Source organism: Melanotaenia boesemani, chromosome 3 (genome assembly GCF_017639745.1).
Source record: "Melanotaenia boesemani isolate fMelBoe1 chromosome 3, fMelBoe1.pri, whole genome shotgun sequence".
Taxonomy (NCBI): domain Eukaryota; kingdom Metazoa; phylum Chordata; class Actinopteri; order Atheriniformes; family Melanotaeniidae; genus Melanotaenia; species Melanotaenia boesemani.
This window is the reverse complement of record NC_055684.1, coordinates 38,914,340-38,934,765: the sequence shown is the minus strand read 5'-3', so window position 1 is coordinate 38,934,765 and position 20,426 is coordinate 38,914,340. Positions and strand designations below refer to the sequence as shown.

The window sequence follows — 20,426 nt, the reverse complement described above, 5'->3', positions numbered from 1 at the left end:
AATGGAAATATGAAATACTTTGGGAAACCACCATAAATCTGCATCATTCTAACTGAAGACTCAAGTCCCAGAGGCTTAACTTTTATCAGGGAAAACTGTAACCTGTTTGTCTCAAACAAAATAGTAGTTACATCAAATAAAGACAGATCAGATAATTACTTTTGACTCTTTATTTTATTTTTGTTCATCTTATTTCAGTCAGACATCAGAAAATTAGAAGTCCATTGCAGATGTCAGCGTGTCTGAGAGTTTGGTGGCAATTTTGTCTGAAGAAAGAAAAACAAGAAAAACATGGCAATTTTAAAACTGTAAAATTCTTATGACAGTTTAACAAAAACAAATCCTTTGTGTTTCCTAACAACTGGGTGACCCTAAAATGGTATTAAAGACGAAGAGTTACACAAACCAGCTCTTTTCAGTTGTTTTTTCCTCTTCTTGCTGGCAGCCATGAGCGCCTGGCCCTGCTGTAAAGGATCTACATTCAAAATATCCTTTAAATCTGGAGCTTTGGGAGTGGCATTATTTGCAGAAGAGTCAGTCTTCTTCTGAGATTTTATTTCCACTGTCATTGGTCCAAACTATTAAGCAAGAAAGATAATCGGATGTAACAGGTAAGAGCAACAGTCTCACACGATGACAGTGGAGGTTATTAAAAAGGATGAATGTTTCTCACCTCTGCATCCTGATCATCTTCCATAGGCTCAGTTTCTTTGAATGATTTCTCATCCACTGACCCTCCCTCTGTCTCTGTGTCACAATCAAACTCATCCAGACCACCCTGTGTCATTCCAGTGGTTTCCATGCACAAACCCATTTGGATGTCGGGACAAGAGGACTCTGAAATGCAGCAAAAATATATAAAAAATCTTATAAAGTGTTGCCTTTTATATAGTCGGCATACAAGCTTTTTGAATCAGAAAAACAAAGCAATCTAAAGGATGTTAAAATTATGCAGGAAAAAAATTATGTGCACATAAAAATCAGATATATTGTTCTTACAGGAGCTAAAAAGTACAAGCAAAACCCACCGCAGACCCTGTAAGGCCCTTTCTGATCGAGTATATTTACGTTTTATTCTCTAATGTACATGTGATTTGATTGATTGATTGATGTGTTGCTCCCGCTGTTGCACAATAATGCCCCATTGGGGACAAATGAAGGAACTGACTGATTGAAACCTGCAGGTGCATCTATTTCAGCAAAGCCTAAACTATGACGACATTTACCCTCTGATTTCTGCTTCTAGGTGCTTCTTAATGTATTTCTCTTAATAATTCAAATTTCAACTTGTTTTTCTTGTGTGATAATGTGTAGTGAATTAGAAATGGCTCTTTTTGAATTTTTTAAGAAAAAAGAAAAAAAAAAAAAGAAAAAAAAAAGCAAACAACGAAGAAAAAAACTTTAGTTTAAAAAACTCCTGAAATTCAGGTAGGTGTTTTGAGTTTACAAGGTACACCTGAAAGCACCATTAAGTTTCACTTAATGTACTGCAACTTTATTTATAACGTACTTTAAAAACAACAAAGTTAGTTGAATGAAGTGCTACAATATGTCCAACTATTTTATTTAACTATAAAGTACAACGCACCCAGCTCCTTCTGAAGGGCCCGTCCTCCAGGCTCAGATCCAGGAGTGACGGAGCTTTTTCGGTTGCTGTGCCAAAGTTGTGAGACAGTTTGCCATTTCATATCAGAGCTGTCCAGTCTGGTTCTGGTTTTAAGTCCTTGCTCAAGACCCACTTCTTTGCACTGACTTTCGAACATAGTTGAGCTTGACATTTGCTTGCTTTTACATTTTATTCCATTCTTATGTCATTTTTACTGATTTGTAGTGTTAATTGTTTCACTGTGTAGTGTTTTATGTAAGTAAGTAAGTAAATGTTTATTTATATAGCACCTTTCAAGATAAAATCACAAAGTGCTTAACAACGAGATAAAACACCGAATAACAGTAATACAGAGATAATAAAAACAAATAAAACTAAGTAAAAGCAAGTTTAAAAAGATGTGTTTTTAGCTGCTTTTTAAAAGAGGTCATGGAGTCCACAAATCTCAGGCCTAGAGGAAGGGAGTTCCAGAGGACAGGGGCCACTGCTGCAAAGGCTCTGTCCCCCTTAGTTCTCAGCTGTGTTGGTTTAACAACCAGCAGATGTGGGTGACTCGATCTCAGGGACCTGCTGGGCACGTAGAGCTGTAGGAGATCCCTGATGTATTCAGGTGCCTGGTCATGTAGGGCTTGATAGGTAAACACCAGAATTTTAAAATGCACCCTGTAATAGATGGGCAGCCAGTGCAGCTGGATCAGTAGAGGAGTGACATGGGTGAATTTGGGGTATTTAGTTATCAGCCTTGCAGCAGCGTTCTGAACCAACTGGAGACGGTATTTTTTGTTTAAACATGTGAAGAGGGAATTACAGTAATCCAGTCTGGATGAGATGAAGGCATGAACGATCATCTCCATCTCAGATGGTGAAACAACTGGGCGCAGCTTAGCAATGATTTTGAGGTGATAGAAACAAGAGCGAGCAAGTAATTTTACATGTGCATCTAAGGACATTGCAGGGTCAAGGGTTACACCAAGGTTCCTGACCGAGGGCTTAATGCATGAGGCCAGTGGGCCGAGACTCTCAGCTATCTCAGGTAAAAATCTGTCAGGGGCACAAACAAGGACCTCGGTTTTTTCATCATTAAGTTGAAGAAAGTTATCATTCATCCAGCTCCTGACAGCATCCAAACACCCAAGCAATGTCTGAATCTTAAAAACATCCTGAGGTTTAAAAGAAATAAAAAGCTGAATATCATCAGCATAACAATGATAAGAAATATCTTTAAAAGAGCCGATAATGTGCTGCAGAGGCAGCAAATATAAAATAAACAATAAAGGACCCAGAACAGACCCCTGTGGAACACCAAAATCAAGAGCTGAAGAAGAGGATTTAAACTTTGCAGCAGCCACGGAGACTAACCTCCCAGAGAGGTAAGAGGAGAACCATTTAAAAGCAGATCCTGAAACCCCCACCCAGTGTTTCAGCCTGTCCAGCAGGATGCGATGATCTACAGCGTCAAAAGCTGAGGTCAAGTCTAGTAACAATAACACAGAACAATGACCTGCATCGCTCTGTATCAGGATGTCATTGGTGACTCTAAGCAGGGCTGTTTCAGTGGAGTGAGCCCTGCGAAAGCCAGACTGGAAATGATCCAGGATATGATGCGTCTCTAAAGCAGCTGTAAACTGCTTAGCAACAATTTTTTCTAAAATTTTAGAGATAAATGGCAAATGTGAAATAGGTCTATAGCTGCTAAAGAGGGAGGGATCGAGCTTGGGTTTTTTTAAGAGTGGATGAATGACAGCATTCTTGAAATAATCAGGAACTTGACCAAGCAGCAGAGAGGAGTTAATTATTGTGAGGACACAGGGACCAATAGCCAGGAAGACATCTTTAAAAAGGGATGTAGGTAGAACATCAAGAGAGCAGGAAGATGCCTTCATTGAGCCAACTAATGTCACCAGCTCGGATGAAGAAACAGGTGAAAATTTATCTATAATCACAGGCCGAGCTGGACTGGGAACTGACAGAAACACAGCTGACGGAGACAAAGAGCTTCTCACCGTTTTTACTTTATCAGAAAAAAAAGGCTAGGAATTTTTCATAATCCTCATTTGAAGCAATAGGGACAGCAAGAGCAGTAGGAGTAATTAATTTAGTAATGGTGTTAAATAACACTTTAGGATTACCACGACTTTTTGTGATTAGATCTGAGAAGTAGGCAGCCCTTGCATCTCTAACAGCATCATTAAAGGAAGCCAGGAGATCCTTCAAGTAAAGCAGGTGGACATGCAAACCAGTTTTCTTCCACAACCGCTCAGCTCTTCTACAGCAGCGTTTTAGACAGCGAGTGCTGTCGTTTAACCAAGGGGATAACTTAGCAACAGAAGCAAATCTGGTTTTAACAGGACAAACTTTATCTAAAATGGAAAGACTAAAATCATTAAGAAGATCAATGGAGAGATCAAGGTCGTCATCAGAGGATAAGACTAAATGAAAAGCATCAGAAAAAACACCAGCAGTAGAGGAGTCGATGATACGAGAGCTCACCTCTCTCCGAGCAGGAGAGATCGACACAGGAAAGGACAAATTAAATAAAATACAGAGGTGATCAGAAATAAAAATGTCCTCAGAAAAAAGACAATCAATATCCAACCCCAAAGTAAAAACAAGGTCTAATGTGTGGCCTTCGGCATGTGTGGGCACAGACACATGCTGGGTAAAATTAAAAGAATCCATGATACTGATGAAACCTCTGGCAAAGAGGTCAGAGTCATCATCAACATGTATGTTAAAATCACCAACTATAACCAGGCTGGACAGCTTCAAAGTGGAGGATAAAAAGTCACTAAATTCAACTAAAAACCGACTGTTTGGACCAGGTGGACGGTAGACAATAGCGCAGTAAAAGGGGGTTTTATCACCCACTTTAATCAGTTGCAGTTCAAACGAAGCAAAGTGTCCGACGTTCACGGATCGACATGCAAAACGGGTCCTAAAAACCGCAGCAACTCCGCCTCCACGGCCAGATGTCCAAGGCTGACCGATAAAGGAGTAACCAGCTGGGCAGAGTTCAATGAGAGATGAAAATGTTGTTTTATTGTTCAGAACTTTGGCCAACTGGGGTTGCAGTAAATGTGCGATATAAATAAACTTGAACTTACAATAGTACAAAATATGCTGCGCTGTTTTGTATTAATGCTAAAGATAAAAGATTCTCTTCCATTTACCTGCAAGAACTTCCTGATTTCCTTTTTCCAGCTCATCCCAGTCAAAGGCTTTACCCATCTCTGTAACAATCTCCGCACTGATGTGTGTGGGGAGGGTGTGAGTCTCTGGAGGGTGTGTGAAGTAGGTGATCCTTCCTCTGAGCAAAAAAAGTACAATAGTAAAATGCAGTGCTAAAATCACTTAAAATCGTTTGTCCTCAAACCAACCCTGTCCAGTCCATCAGAACGCCTTTAGCTGCTTTGTCGGTGTCGGGCAGGCCTCCCTTCCTTAGTTTGCCTTGCCGTCGAGCAAGCAATGCCAAGAACTCCAGAGCTGTCTGAAAGTCTGGAACGCCATAATGTTCCATAATCTGCATAAACATCAGAACTGATGTCAAGGTGTTGTTTAAAATACATAATAAATATACACCTGATCGAAGAGGCGACTTGTCTTACCTGTGCCTTGTTACAGCGTCGAAGGATGGCTTCAACAGGTGGAAGGGGATCTACAAGCTGCTCGATTTTCACACAGTTACGAAGAATCATTGCTGCGTCAGTTGTTGATGTTGCCATGACGATGCCAGGACAATCTAGGAGCTTTATGTGTTTGTCCAAATGGACTTCTTGAAGACACCTGAAATCCAAACAGCTCATCAGCAACCATTAATACGTTAAAACATTACCGTGGTCATTTCACAGATTGATCTCTTTGTGTTAATTAGTTGATGCTGACTCCCCCCAAAAAAAAGTCCCAAAGTCCCAAATTTATTTGATGAACAGGCCGGTTCTCTCTGCATTAAATAACCAACACCCTCTATACGAGTGGTCATGTCCTCATGTCATGCATAGTTTCATCTCTTCAGGCCTGGAATGCATCATTTCCAGTCCTATCTGTGTTTTCAGTCTGCATGGAGGCAGTTCTCACTCTGCTGTTGTGCAAAAATGTAAAAGAAAAAATTTGGGCTTTTGCATGGAAACGTTGCGTGAAGAGAGCCCCGAGACAGACACTGTAGTAAAAATGGTGGCCCAAATATGGCAGCTTCCATGTATGTGGACCCCAACAAGTAGATATAAATGGTTCTTTTCAAGAGAATAAAACATAAGTTATTTTAGTAAAATTATTAGATACCAATAGAAACACAGTTTTTAATGATAGATAAAATGACCTTTGATTTTATTACACTCTAAAATGTCTCAACTTGCCAGAAAAAGACCATAACTTCTCTTTTAAGAGAGAATTGAAAATGAATTCTCTTGGCTTGGATTAGGAACTAAAGATAAAAACCAACCATCTGTTTTGGGGCCCTGGGTAGTCATCTGCCTTGTCCAGTGTGTAAACCAGCGGCAGGGGAAAACAAGCACAACGATGACAGGAACAGCTTTGTAAACGTACTTTGTGACACCAGGAGTGGCTCCAACGCTACACGCCCGCGCCCGTTTCAGACTGTTGATCAAACTGCTCTTTCCCACATTAGGAAAACCTGCAAAACAGGAGCAAAACATTTCCATTTAGATCACGTTTAATATAAAAATGAACAGTTTAGAGCACGGCTGTTAAACTTCGCTATCCTGCAGGTTTTTGTTGTTTCCCTGCTCCAACAAACCTTGACAAGAAGCTGCTGGATTTATTTAATTTCAATCAGATGTTTGACACCCCAGAGCATAAATCATCTCTCTACCGAGGCTATGGATGAAGTCTCACTCAGAGCTTTTTTACACTCATCAGCTGTGAATTCTTTGGTTTAATGTGGTTTATTACCAGCACTGCCTGCAGAGACTCTGTGTGGACACAAACACAGAAGACCGTGGCAGCTCCTCGTGTGCGGCGGCACATTTAGGCATAACTGGATGCTGGTGCTTACCTACAACACCGACAGTGATGGCCGTCTTTAAATCCTGGTTGCGGCAGTAGTTGCCGAGCAGCTTCATGAGGCAGTCTGCTCCAACGCATGCGCTGCTGCTCAGGAGCTCTGAGGTGGCTTGTGTCACTGGCACGTTACTGCGTTTCTTTCCACCCAAAGAGACATCCAATTATGTTTTACAGTGATGTCAATTTTTATTTCATAAACTTTTATTACACAGCTTTTTTAAAATTAGTGATTCAAAAACATCTCTTCACTACTTACCAAGTTCTTTGTTTGCTGCTGAGTCGATGCTTTGAAAGCTACAGTGGGAAACTCATTACGAAGATACCTAATCCACTTTTCCACAATTTCCTTTGACACCAAATCTATAATCAAAAGCACAATTGTTAATATTTCACTAAGTAAGTTCTGCATCTTCTACTGTGCTGCTGTCTTTCTTACCGATCTTATTGAGGACTAAAACTATCTTTTTGTTGGTTCCACTTTGGATGACTGCCTGCTCCACCTGAGGACATCTGCAGCCCAGAGGGTCTCGTGCATCCAAAACCTCCAGAATGACATCTGAAGCCTCCACCACCTTAAGAAAAACATCTACATGTGAGTGTTATTCAACAGATGTGGACCGATGTGTGGCACTGATCACACAGCAACCTACCTTTTTAAATTCCCTGTAATACGCTTTTCTGGAATTCTCATTTTCAAAGTTGACATGTTTCTCTAAATTCTGCATCTCTGTCTCCTGCAATCACAACCAAAGAAAACAAATTACTGCAACAGACTGAACGAAATGCCTGACCTTCAGTCCACGGCGGGCTCCTGTTCACCTTCTGCTCAAACTCTCGTTGTCGCTGTAGGATGTCGTTTTGAAAGCTGTGCAAATTTCTTCTCTTCATCATCTCACGCTCTCTGGACTGTTTCTGCTTTTCCTGGAGTTCTTGAACCTGATTAGAAAATAAAATAAGTGAATTCAAGACCAGCTACTTAAAAACATTTTACCATCACTGTGGCTTTAAATCTAGGACAGGGAAGACTTAAATATCTACTCTTTGTCTCCTGATGTCCTCTGGTTTCCTAGCGTTCTTGACATGCTGGACAGCTGACAGGTCTGTAGTCTTGGGCAACCCTGAGGCGTCACCTTTCCGTCCATCTTTAGTCTGCAGAATTTAAATACAAAGTTTTTGGTATATTAAATTCATGTCTGTGCACCTAAAAAGCATAAAACTCTAATAATGGAAACTCGCGGTCCATTAGCCTCTTCCATCAGGAATCTTGGGGTGAATTTTACTTTCGATCACCAACTCCAGACCTCTTGAGCCAGTGTGTCCTGCAGGTTTTCAGTCTGTCCATGCTGCAGCACACCTGCTCTAATAATGGGAGGCGAAGATGCTGGTGCAGACCTTGACAACAAGCTGCTGCTGAACTATTTCGCTTGAACCAGATGCAGCAGGGACACATTAAAAACCTGCAGGATGCAGGCTCAGGTGATCCCCATGTTAGAGGATCATGTTCAGCCTCTGGTTGGCTCGTGTTTGTATCATTTACCAGATATTGCTAAGCTAAGTAGAATTATCTGGAACAGAGCTGGAAATGTTATTCATGCTTTTGTTTGTTAGAGACTCATTACTCGCCTGCCTAAACAAAGCATCATCGTTACGTCTGCAGATTGTACAGAACGCTGCTGCCAGGCTTCTGATGAAGTTGTCTCATGTCTCCGCTACTTGTCCGGCTCCATTGGCCCCCTATCTACTCCAGAGGACACTTCAGGGTCTTGGTCCTCACTTATAGGGCTCCGAATGATCAAGCCCCATCTGCATGTCCCTAGCAGGTCCCTAAGGTCATGTGACCAGGGCCTGCTGGTTGTGCCAGGTATGAGGCTGAAAACTAAAGGCGACAGAGCCTTTTCTGCCTTTTAGTTTGAGATCTGCAGACTGTGGAGCTTTATAAGTAAAATGCATCATTTTACAACTGCTTTCATCAAAATATTCTGTCGTACTGTATCTAATGTTTAAAGTTTTCTTCTGCACAGCACTTTCTGATCAGTATCTTTAAATGTGCTATATAAATAAAAGTTTTACTTACTTAAAAGGCATCAGAATAAAACCTGGAAAGCTACAGCTTCATTGTAATGTCACATAATATCTGTGATAGTTTGTAAGTTTAATAAGAAACCTGCAGGATTAAGTGAGGAAAAGCAAGTAAGAAATTTGTTTTACAGTTTAGGAATATTATTCTACAGTCTATACAACGTCTCAACAACAGACACTGTACATCTGTTTATGCCATCAATCAAGGTGGGAAAGGGACGCATTGAATGCTAAATAATGGCCATTTCACACTGAGTCTTAGTGGCATATTATGTGTCCGTTTTTTAGAGCAAACCACACTTTTGACGTTACACCATCCAGTCAAACAAAACATACACCAACAGCCAGAGATGGACTCAACATTACGTATACACAGTATTTTCCCAGTGAGCTGACACAGTTAATTTATTCATAGTTAGCTATATTATTTATATTTTTAACTCATAGATTGGTGGTCTAATTAATTAATTAATCAAGCAAGTGTCCACCTCCCTTCACTTTGCTCCCTATGCCAGCCTAATTCAGTAAAAGTACAGGTCTTGGATTTCCAGACCATTGGTTCTTTCCTTGGCTGATACGGGGCTGCCTCAGTCAGACCTATAAACCCCGCTTGGCTCTACGCGGGTGTATGCAGACATCCGTCAGAAATGAGTTGGAGAGAAAATGGAGGAGGGAAACGTGCAGGATGTAGAAGAAAAGAAAAACCCTGGCTCTAAACAAAACAGTGAAATTCAACCCGGACAAATAAGTTTACAGTCATTGACAACCATGCTGACTTCCCCATGTGCTTGATTTGTGCCAAGAAATTAGCATATATAAAAAATGTAGCATTGAAAGACGTTTTCAGAACAGCATTTGCTTAAAAGTACAACATTGAAAATGAGTGACAAAAAGCAATTTCAGAACTTGTGTGGAAAGTTGAGCAGTGCACGCTTTAAAGACTCAAACTCAACTGCTGCTGCAACCTGAGAGATGATAAGACAAATAGAGACTCCACCAAAGAACCATTCACTAAAACATCTGGGCATCTAAACAAATGTCGCATAGTTCAGAATATTTGACCTACAGTAAAGCCTCGTTTCCACCAACGGGTGCGGGGCGGGCGCATCCTTTTGTATTTCCACATGCAAAAACTGGGAAGGGTACTCATAGCCGACCAGACCTGTCCTACTCTGTTGGGACCCTTTCGATGGGGAACCAATTTAACCAACCAGAAAGTTTTCTACATGTTCAATAAGCCTGCAGGCTGCTCTGATCTGGCATGTCTGGGCGTCTGAGTTTCTGTTGCCGTGGTTACCAACTACTATTTATTCAGCGCAATAATTTACAGCAATAAGGCTATTTGACCAGAACTTCTTTCTAGGTGTCCATTATCACTTTTTAATGGACACCCTCCAGCCAGTCAGAATCGAGTATTCACCCAGACCATGTTATAGCATAAATTAATGGACTTTGCGGAGCCAACCGTCCTCCGCTTCGTCCATTAATTTATGATAATGGACACCTTGTCGGGCATTATCCCTTACATATACCTGTAGAAAACTGACCTTCAATGCAGTTCTTTGCATTTTTCTCTTGCTATGACAGGGCATTTGATTTTTCAAATGAGGAAATTATTTTTGGCTGTTATGTAGAAAACGTTTTCATTTGAAATTAATGCATATAGAGCCATAAGAAATTAATGCAACAGATTTGAAAAGACATATTTTCATTTACGTCCCTAGAGCTAGCTTTTGCAGCCAAGGATCAGACCGCCAGGGTCTCCGCCTCTGGCAGCCACCCAGCTCACAATGCACCCGACCCCTATGGCCCCTCCTGCAGGTGGTGAACCCAAGTGGAGGAGTTCACGTATCTCGGGGTCTTGTTCACGAGTGAGGGAAGGATGGAGCGGGAGATGGACAGGCGGATCGGTGCGGCGTCTGCAGTGATGCGGACTCTGCATCGGTCTGTCGTGGTGAAGAAGGAGCTGAGCCAAAAAGCAAAGCTCTCGATTTACCGGACGATCTACGTTCCTACCCTCACCTATGGCCACGAGCTGTGGGTAGTGACCGAAAGAACAAGATTGCGAATACAAGCGGCCGAAATGAGTTTTCTCCGCAGGGTGGCCGGGCTCTCCCTTAGAGATAGAGTGAGAAGCTTGGTGATCCGGGAGGTGCTCAGAGTAGAGCCGCTGCTCCTCCACATCGAGAGTACCCAGATGAGGTGGCTCGGGCATCTGGTTAGGATGCCTCCTGGACGCCTCCCTGGTGAGGTGTTCCGGGCACGTCCCACCGTAAAGAGGCACCGGGGCAGACCCAGGACACGCTGGATGGACTACATCTCTCGGCTGGCCTGGGAACGCCTCGGGATCCCTCCGGATGAGCTGGTGAATGTGGCCGGGGAGAGGGAAGTCTGGGTTTCCCTGCTTAGGCAGCAGCCCCCGCGACCCGACTCTGGATAAGCGGAAGAAAATGGATGAATGGATATTTTCATTTATTTAATGATTAATGTTTTGTAGGCAATAATACGTTTTTAACAAACACGGATCCAGTCTGGTCCTCAACTTGTTCCATTTTTTTGTTTTTTTATTTTGGCCCACTGTGTACTTGAGTTTGACCCCCCTGGTCTATAATATAAGAAGGAGCTGCGATGGCGTCATGCTTTTACGTAGCTGAGGTTTACGCTTTCCGACTGATGCTCCGCCTCTCAAGCAAGGTTACGGTTGGCTGTGGGAACGCAATGAGCTTACAGTTTACAAACCATATCCGCACCCGTTGGTGGAAACGAGGCTTATGTTTCTCTCTGCAAAAGCCATCAATGACAGGCACTGAATTCACGACATACATCACAACAAACGGATTCAGCTCCTGCAGACTGTACTGAGCTGAGCCACGCAGACACAGGGCGCTGTATGTAGACGTATGAACTCTGGTTCAGAATTTAAAGACAATGTTAACAGTTTCGTTTATTGTAAGTTACTTTTAAGAGTCACGTGGGTGCTGCGGCTCTAAACTGTATTAATTTAATGGGATATGTGGTAAATATGTCTCTTTATTCATAAACGTTGCAGATCTCAGGGCCAGACGGAGCCAAAAATCGCCCCTGCCAATGGTGACTAAAGAGAGACTCTAGCTGTAAAAGTTAGCCCCAGATAAGGTTAGCCGGGTAGCACTTACCTTAAATTTCCCGAAGACGCTCAGTCGTTTGGCGCGTTTTTGTTCTGTAAAGAAAATTAAAAACACAACAGAAATCCGTTAAACCCACTCACATGCTCACACTGAGCTAAAACATTAACTACTTACTGGCTTTAGTCATGACAACTGTCGTGTTCCTCTTCCACGGAGTTCACGTGCAGAGTAAGAGGGTTGACATGCGCGTACGTTGACGTCATTGTCAACATCCGGTTGACTATCAAAACAAAAGCCTTACAGTAACTCTTCAAGGTGTCACATGTACCATATGTTCCCTTTATATTAATACTTCCACTGAACACCTGCAGTTTCACATGGAAATGAACAAACAACGGAAAACTATGAACAAAACAGACTTGCTCAGTATCTTATTACTGTAAGTGAGGACGTCTAGATTAAAAACTGTAAATTTACTAGTACGGTAATGTTCTTTTAAATAGAAAATTTCCTACAATGTATTTATTCAAATTAATATATATTAAAGCAAAAAACTTTCAGTATCTATCTATCTATCTATCTATCTATCTATCTATCTATCTATCTATCTATCTATCACCGATGACAATAATAATAATAATAATAATAATAATAATAATAATAATAATAAACTAAATCACAGCATAACATGCAGATGTGTATAATTTATTTGTTGAGTAATTATTATATACTAAAGTTACATTTGTACATTTCATAGTTTTATACACACTTGCCTTGTTAAATGAAATAACATACTGTAAGAGTTGCAGATTTAAACCAAACTTGGTGTGAGTAACTAATCATGTCATAGATGCTAGAATATAAACTGTAGTATTTCTGCTTAATGTATCGTGTTAATGTTTTAAGTAAATGGCCGACCACATCGGATGATTCTTACAGTTTCTCCTTTTTTGATTGTGAATGCCCTCAAAAATGCACGTGACAGTTTTGTACATCCGTGATCACCAAACCAGATTAAAGGAACACCTCAGGTTATTCCATGAAATTAATAGGCCCATTTGGGCCTGGCACATTTGCTTTGTAATCCGTAAGCTCTCCAAATTGACAGTCTACTTGACAAAGCAGAGATTAACCAAAGCCTGTTTAATGGTTTAATTGGTGCAGCTCCGGTACCAACAGCAACACAGACAGTCTGCCTGATGACCTCAACACATTTTACACCCGCTTTCAGACCTCCATTCGCCACACAGAGCGGAGGCTCCTGGACAGCAACACCCCCCTCCCCCTCACCGGACGTCTCATCAGCCCAGGGGGGAAAAAAAGCACTGAGGAGGATCAACCCCCACAAAGCGGCAGGGCCAGACAACATCTCTGGACAAGCCTTCAGAGCATGTGCCATTGAGCTGACAGACATTCTCACCTCCATATTTAACCTCTCCCTCAACCAAAGAACTGTTCCATCTAGCTTTAAGACCACTACCATTGTTCCCCTCCCCAAAGAGAGCCCCCCTGACTGTCTGAATGACTACAGGGCAAGAGAGTTTATTTCTACAGCACATTTCATGTACAGGACAATTCAAAGTGCTTTACATAAAACAAAAGCATCACAGATATTAAGAAATAGTAAAAGGCATCAACACATAATCTACACATAACAAGAATCACAATAAAATAATAAATTACATTAAAATGATTAAAAGCAAAATAATTAAAAGGTTTCCGTGCAGATTTCATGCATAGGCACATAAGAAAAGAAATGTTTTTAACCTGGATTTAAAAATGTCTACATTTGGTGAAAGTTTAATCTCTCGGTCGTGGGCCCCTAGGCTAATTTTGGGAGTGCCACCCCCCATAAACCCAATAACCTTTCCATTATCAGGCTGCCCAGAAATTTCGTTATGTCCCCTGAGAGGCAGTCCTCTCTCTGCCAAAAACATCACCACTGCAACCACCCTCTTTGGGACCAGAGTACTGGCATTGATTGTCAAACAGTTTTTTCAGCTCTGAATCTATACACCCAGCATCAGCACAGCCCATAACATCAGTAACCAGCGCCTTACTGTGGCTCTCTGATCCTTCATGTTCACCAAGGCGTGTAGCTGCAGTTTTCCAGTCACTAAAGCCTGCAGAGAGTATGTCACGGGTGGCATGTGGCCCACTAAGGCCAACGTCACCGTGAGGGAGCAGAGTTAGAAGCCACACTAAAAAAGGTCCAGGTTTTAAAACAGTTTATTCTCATTCAGGTGAGCCATCTTCCAGTCTTGGTCCTTAAAATGTTCCTAAAGATGTCCACGCATGCAGCCTCTGGCAGCGCTCCAGGCGGGCACTTCCGACACTTCCTCTGGTGTCCATGCGCCCCCTCTCCGTCGTGGAGCCTAGCCCACCAACAACCTGTAGAGAAGAGGGAAACACGCATGCGGGAGTCTGCTGAGTAGTTGAGCCCATGGATTCAGACGCTCCTGATCTTTTTTATTTTTTATTATTATTACCAATATCAAAGTTTACAATATTTGTGGCAAAAGTAACAAGTGTTCCACAATTAAGAGTCATAAATCATAATAGATGATAAATAACTAAAAGTACACAGATAAAGTAAAACAAAAAACATTATTAAACAGATGTATTAGTTGTCCATAAGATTCAGAGCATCTGTCACATTTTCGAGTTTTACAGCAGTTTTCTTTTCTTTTCTGAAGCTTACAGATGAGAAATACAGGCACAGCTCTTTTTGGAAAGTGAAGAAGGATGTTTGTTTTTTAGGAATCTGGATGAAAAATTTACCCAAAATAAGAATTACATTTAAAACACATTCCATGTCTTTAAAAGAGTCCCAAAAATTATATCCTTGGTAGAATAATCTGTTAAATGTGGGATCCTGGGTGTGTACATCGTCCTAAACAGCTTTAGGGTACATACATTCAAAGAACAGGTGCTCAGTAGATTCAGTGTTTACATCACAGAACGAACAACAGTTTTCTTCAATCCCGACGCGCTGTCTCAGCCATCCCTTGGAGGGGTATATACCTGTGAAAACTTTGAAGTGGATTTGCTTAGCTTTAGGGGGTAGTTTTAAATAATTAGGTCTAATTTATCTTTTTTCAGGATTGGTAAAATACTTGGATATATCATTTGGGTTTGAGATGTAGGAAACGAGAGCATCATTGAAGTATTTTCTAATTTGATGGTTTGGGAGTTTGACAGTCGATATATTGTACCCGTTAATTAGAAGCTTGGGAATAGTAGGATGCCTGCAATTAGGGTTATTAAATAAGAAGGATGCTGCATGACATATTTTGAGGGATAGGCCCAGTAATTTTAATGAATTCTTTCTTATCTGTTTGTGTGTCAATTTGGCGGAGAATTCCTCAACAGACCCGAGCGTAGCATTGTCATTTAATAAATGCATTAACGACCAAATTCCCTTTTCAAACCATTTTTGAGTAAAAGGGGATTTGTCTCTAATAGTTATGAACTGGCAGTTCCACAGAGGAATATTATGTGGACTCTAACTGTGTTTATAAATTATTCTCCAATAAAGAAGAACTTGCTGATGAAAAGATGAGAGTTGAATGGGTAGTTTTTTAACACTGAAGTCACAGCTGAGTAAAAATTGGGTTCCTCCTGAGTTGGAAAAGATTTTATTAGGAATTATAAACCATATACCATTTGGATATTTAAAGAATGATTTAAGACATTTTATTTTTAAGGTGCCATTTAGGCTGTCAAATTCTGATGCTTGTATACCTCCATCTTTATATTTTTTAATTAATTACGTTTTTTAATAAAGTGTGTTTTTTTTCTTCCATGTAAAGTTAAAGTTTGTTTGGTTAATAGATATAATTGCTTGTTTGAGGACTCCTAAAGAATAGGCTGGATATATAAGCCTAGATATACTTTCAGTTTTAGTGACTAGAATTCTACCAAAAATGGACAAATCTCTTTCTGCCCAATTATTTAAGAAAGTGGTACAATTCTCCAGTTTGTCCCAAATATTCATTTTCTTCCAGGTTTTTTTTTTTTGTTTTGTTTTTTTTGTCCTTAGTTATTTGCGTGCCGAGATATTTAACAGTGGATTTAATGGGGATATTGCATGCATCACATAAAGTGCATGGTTTAAAAGGTAAAATCTCACATTTATTTAAGTTCAGTTTGAGGCCTGAGGCTTTAGAAAAGGTGTCAGTAATTTGAAGTATTTTGGGGATTTGTCTTTTAGGAAAATGGTTGTATCGTCAGCCAGTTGGCGTATAGAATTTTCATTATTTGCAATTAATAGCTTGCCAAAGTCAGCATTTGGGCATCTTTGTTTTATGCCTTTATTAATACTAAATCTCTGGGAGGTACCCTGAGGTAAACAAACAGAACTAATGGTATCATAATAAAATGTTTGGACTACATTAATAAGTTTACTTCCAAAACCAAATAACAGTGGTGCTTGAAACATAAAATTATGTTCAATCATATCAAAGGCCTTGTAGAAATCTAAAAATAGAATAAAACCTTCGGTATCAATGAGATATTCATAGTCAATTAGATCTAGAATGAGGCGTAGATTGTTATGAATAGCGACCTTTTATAAAACCAGATTGAGTTTCAGAGATGATTTGTGTTACACCTAATTTGAGTCTGTTTGCTAATATATGTGTTAGGAGTTTGTAATCATTGTTCAGAAGGGTTACGGGTCTTAAATTGTCAAGATATGTGGCGTCTTCACCCGGTTTGGAAATAAGTGTGAGCACTCCTTGTTTCATAGTATGTGTGAGAGACCCATTTTCTATTACTTCTTTAATCATTTCAAAAATCAAAACCTTAATATGCTCCCAGAAGATCTTGTAAAAGTTAGTCAGCCCATCACACCCTGGAGCTTCATCTTTGGACAGGCAACCTAATGTCTTTTCCAGTTCTTGCATAGCTACTTCTGTTTGGCAGATATTTTCAACATTATCATTGATTTTAGAAATTAAATTTTTAGTTGACTGGAAAAATGAGTCAGTTTCAGGTTTGGAATAAGACGAGACGTACAGCTTGTTATAAAAAGAAGATATTTCATTAGAGATCTTTTGAGGGTCAGTGCATAGTTGCCCATCAATATGAAGTTTTTTAATCACATTTCTCTCTTGTCTTTTCTTTTCCAAATTACAGTAATAAGCTGTACTTTTGTCACCAAGCTCTATCATTTTGCTCGTGATCTGAGAAAGGCTCCTTTTGTTTTTTTTAATGTAAAGATCATTAAGGAAACACTAGAATGCTTCGTTGTTGTTTATCATCATCAAAAAGAGATTTGGAGCAAATTCGGTTTAGTTAATTTATAATCTCAATTTCTTTTTGTTTATAGAGTTTGGCTATTAATTTGCTATGTTTGATGGCAATTTGTCATACTTTAAATTTAAAAAACTAGATTTTTAGAAAAGTCAGACAATCCAAGGATGGAGGGGCAGAACGATCGGACATTGTGTATGGAGGAGAAACGTAGTACCAGCTGGGTCCCTTGGCATGTCCCTGGCTCAGTTGCATTGGTGGAGGGGAGGAAGGACAGGAAACCAGCATGCTTGTCACAGGATCTTTTGGTCAACCCCAATCCGGATGCTCAACAGACAATGGAGTCAACAAACCTGCAAGTCCATGATCAGCACAACAAGCCGGATGAGGGCAGCCAGCTGGTTGGTCAGTCTGAGGAGGACAACCAGCAGGACAGTGACAACGAACAGGGCGAGGACAACCAGCAGGGTTCACAGCTACATCGTAAACAGTTTCCTCAAGAACAACGATCACAGCGACAAAGGCGACCACCAGTGTGGTCCAGTGACTATGTGCTATGACCTGGGGACGAGTCACATTTAAGGGAGGGAGGAGTGTAATGAGTGGCATTGAGGGAGAGAGGGTGGTGTGTGTGAAGTATGAGTGGGTATGGTGACTTGTCCTGATTAGCTGAGTGGGATCACCTGTGGCAGAGGTGAGTGATGAGAGGTATGAAAAGGAGCTGTGTGAGTGTGGCAATTTTGTTCTGGAGAGTGGAGCTTGGCGTATGTCAAAGGGCTGAAGCCCCTCCAGGCGAACCGTAAGCGTTCAGGAAAGCGGTCTCATCGGGAGGGAACCGATCGTAGCCAGGTAGGGCTGCTGGCAGTTTAGACAGCTAGAAGGGCTAGCAGGTTAGAATTGCCGATAGGCAGGCTAAGTGTGAGTTAGTTAGGGGGGGGGACTTGGGAGCGAGATCTTGCCACTCTCCAGTGTGAGGAAGGGCCCTCCTGCAGTCAGTGGAGGTGTCTCGCAGTGCTGGACCGGCATCCCCAGAACTGTCATCTCTGTTGGGTCGGACCAGCGCCAAGCTCAGACCCCGGTGGAGGGTCTCGAAACCCGGGCCAGTTAAGTTGTTGTTTATCTTTATTTAGTACTAGGTGTGTATGTGGGTGTATATGTGTGGGAGGGCGGGGTCTTACTGGTTTTAGATATAACAGCCGTTTAGCTCCCCGGTGTTGGAAGCAGTAGTAGAGGGGAGCGCGCTGGGCCAGATGTGCGCTAGTGATGCGAGGGCCGCCTCCTAACCCGCGGGTCCCGCGGGTTACCCGCGGTTCGGGTTGGGGCGGGTCAAAGAATTTTCGCTTCACTGCGGGGCGGGTTGGTGTGGTTTACTATTCTGAAATATCTAGTTCTATCTATTAATTTTATTTTTTGTCAAACTGAAAATAAAGACCTTAATCAGTGTCTACATTTTGTTACTATAATATGTAAGACAAAATATTTATCAGTTATTTAAACACTGGTCACGTTTTGTAACGTAATGTCCACGTAGGTGCGTAGTAGGCTACGCAGGCTACGTGCAGAAAGCGCCAAGCAGACAAGCAACAAAAGATGGAAGAAAAAGTGTTGAATAATATTCGTTCGGGAGTTTACGTCCTTGAAAAGAAGAAAGAGGGCCAAATGGCTAAATCACAGGTTTGGGACAGGTTCAGCGAGGTAATCAGTGCAGACAACAGCAGCAGCATTGGCTATGTGCTTTATAACACTTAAATGCTTTAAAACACTTTATTTATTTGCCTATTTATGTTTATAGGCTTAACGTTCATTTGAAAATACATTTTGTGTTGCCAGTTTCCAGTGCCAATTTAGGAGACCATATGCACCTTTCTCAGACTAAATAAAAGCATTCGTCAATATCATAACATGTGTTTTAATGGGGCGGGTCGGGTCGGGTTAAAAAAATAGAAGCGGAGGTGCGGGCGGTTTGGTGCGGTCCAATTTTTTTAAAAGAGCGGGACCCGCGGGTCGTAAAAAAACCCGACCCGCGCATCACTAATGTGCGCGTAGCTTGAGCTATTTCCCACAGGTGTGTTAGATTCTTCCAGTTCAGTGTAGAATCCTAAATGGCGGATTGATGTGTAACGGATGTGCAGTGCAGTACCTCGCTTCACAGGGGTGTGGTGTGACATTGAGTGGTTTGCAGTGTACCCTAAAGCAAGCTAGATGTGTGTTTGGAAGCAGCACGCCTCCTATCCTTAATACTGGGGACTCGCCGGGCAACCGCGAGCAGTTCTTATATATGCATTTAAATAATAAAGTGTTGTTATTCCTCTGACCTCATTGTGTTCTCTGCTCCTGGTGTAGTAGTCTTCAGAAGAGAATCCTGGAAATTACTGAGCATTACGATACATTTAAACAAAAACTTATCATATTGAACAGACAATTATTTTAATGCAGGACATCCGACAGAATGTACATGCATTTTCGTGATTTATAAGACTGATATTGCATCGACTTACCTCTGAAAACTAATGGAATGCATTGGCTATGAACGCAGTCTGAGCTGGTGTTTGAAACTATTGAACGTTTACAGTAACCTGGAAGTGCGCCGCCATGTTTCAGAGTCGCTCTCATTGGCTGTGTCCGAATTTTCACCCTACTCCCTACATAGTGCCCCATAGAGGGGTCACGCCATTTGTAGGGGTGTCCAAATGTCCAGAGAGAGAAAAGTAGGGCACTTAAAATTACCCACAATTCATCTTGAAAAGTAGCGAGCATTGATGGTCACTAGATGGGTCAATATAGACCACAATGCATTGTGGGCAGAAGCTAAACATGGCGCAAGGAGGCGAAAAAACACGTTTTATTGAATAGATATGCAACAAAGAATAAAATACAACATAAGGAATAAAAATAAAAATATTTCCACACAACTTTGGATTGGATTAGGAATGACATCTTGACAGCTAAAAGATGGGCTGAATTTAAACAAATTAAGTGACTAACAGAAAAAAACCCATAAATGTTGCAGTGGTTTGACTGTAAAGAACGAGGCCAGTTGCAAGAAATATAGGAGGAAGCACTGGCGGAGTCGAGAGTTTGTGCGGCGTTTAGGTAAACTCTGTACTTAATGGACTGGTAGGTTTAGGAACCTAACAAACACATTCGCTGCTAATCAAACAAGTCAATTTATTGCCTCACCGTGTAGTTTTATAAATTCTCACAACCTTACTGTAGTTTTAATAGAATTTTAAAAGGAAATTAATTTCTGTTACCCTCCATATTTTTACCTTATGATACTCATTAAACTCATTAATGTAGATTAATAAAACATCCGCCGGTCAGAGTGGGACCTGAAAGCCTCCGGATGTGTTCTGTTT

At 41.1% G+C, this 20,426-nt stretch overlaps 1 protein-coding gene across 1 annotated transcript; it reads right to left on the bottom strand.

The window, feature by feature from the left end:
- Positions 1 to 155: 155 nt before the first annotated feature.
- On the bottom strand, positions 156 to 12,082 carry gnl3l (guanine nucleotide binding protein-like 3 (nucleolar)-like). The gene is made up of 15 exons (XM_041981016.1): positions 11,986 to 12,082; positions 11,860 to 11,903; positions 7,664 to 7,774; positions 7,445 to 7,561; positions 7,276 to 7,359; positions 7,062 to 7,197; positions 6,882 to 6,985; positions 6,618 to 6,762; positions 6,149 to 6,236; positions 5,212 to 5,389; positions 4,984 to 5,126; positions 4,777 to 4,913; positions 674 to 837; positions 407 to 578; positions 156 to 266 (listed from the first exon to the last, which is right to left on the bottom strand). The coding sequence occupies exons 1-15, from the start codon at positions 11,996 to 11,998 to the stop codon at positions 214 to 216; spliced, it is 1,689 nt and encodes a 562-aa protein (XP_041836950.1). The 5' UTR covers positions 11,999 to 12,082; the 3' UTR covers positions 156 to 213.
- Between the last annotated feature and the right edge of the window lie 8,344 nt (positions 12,083 to 20,426).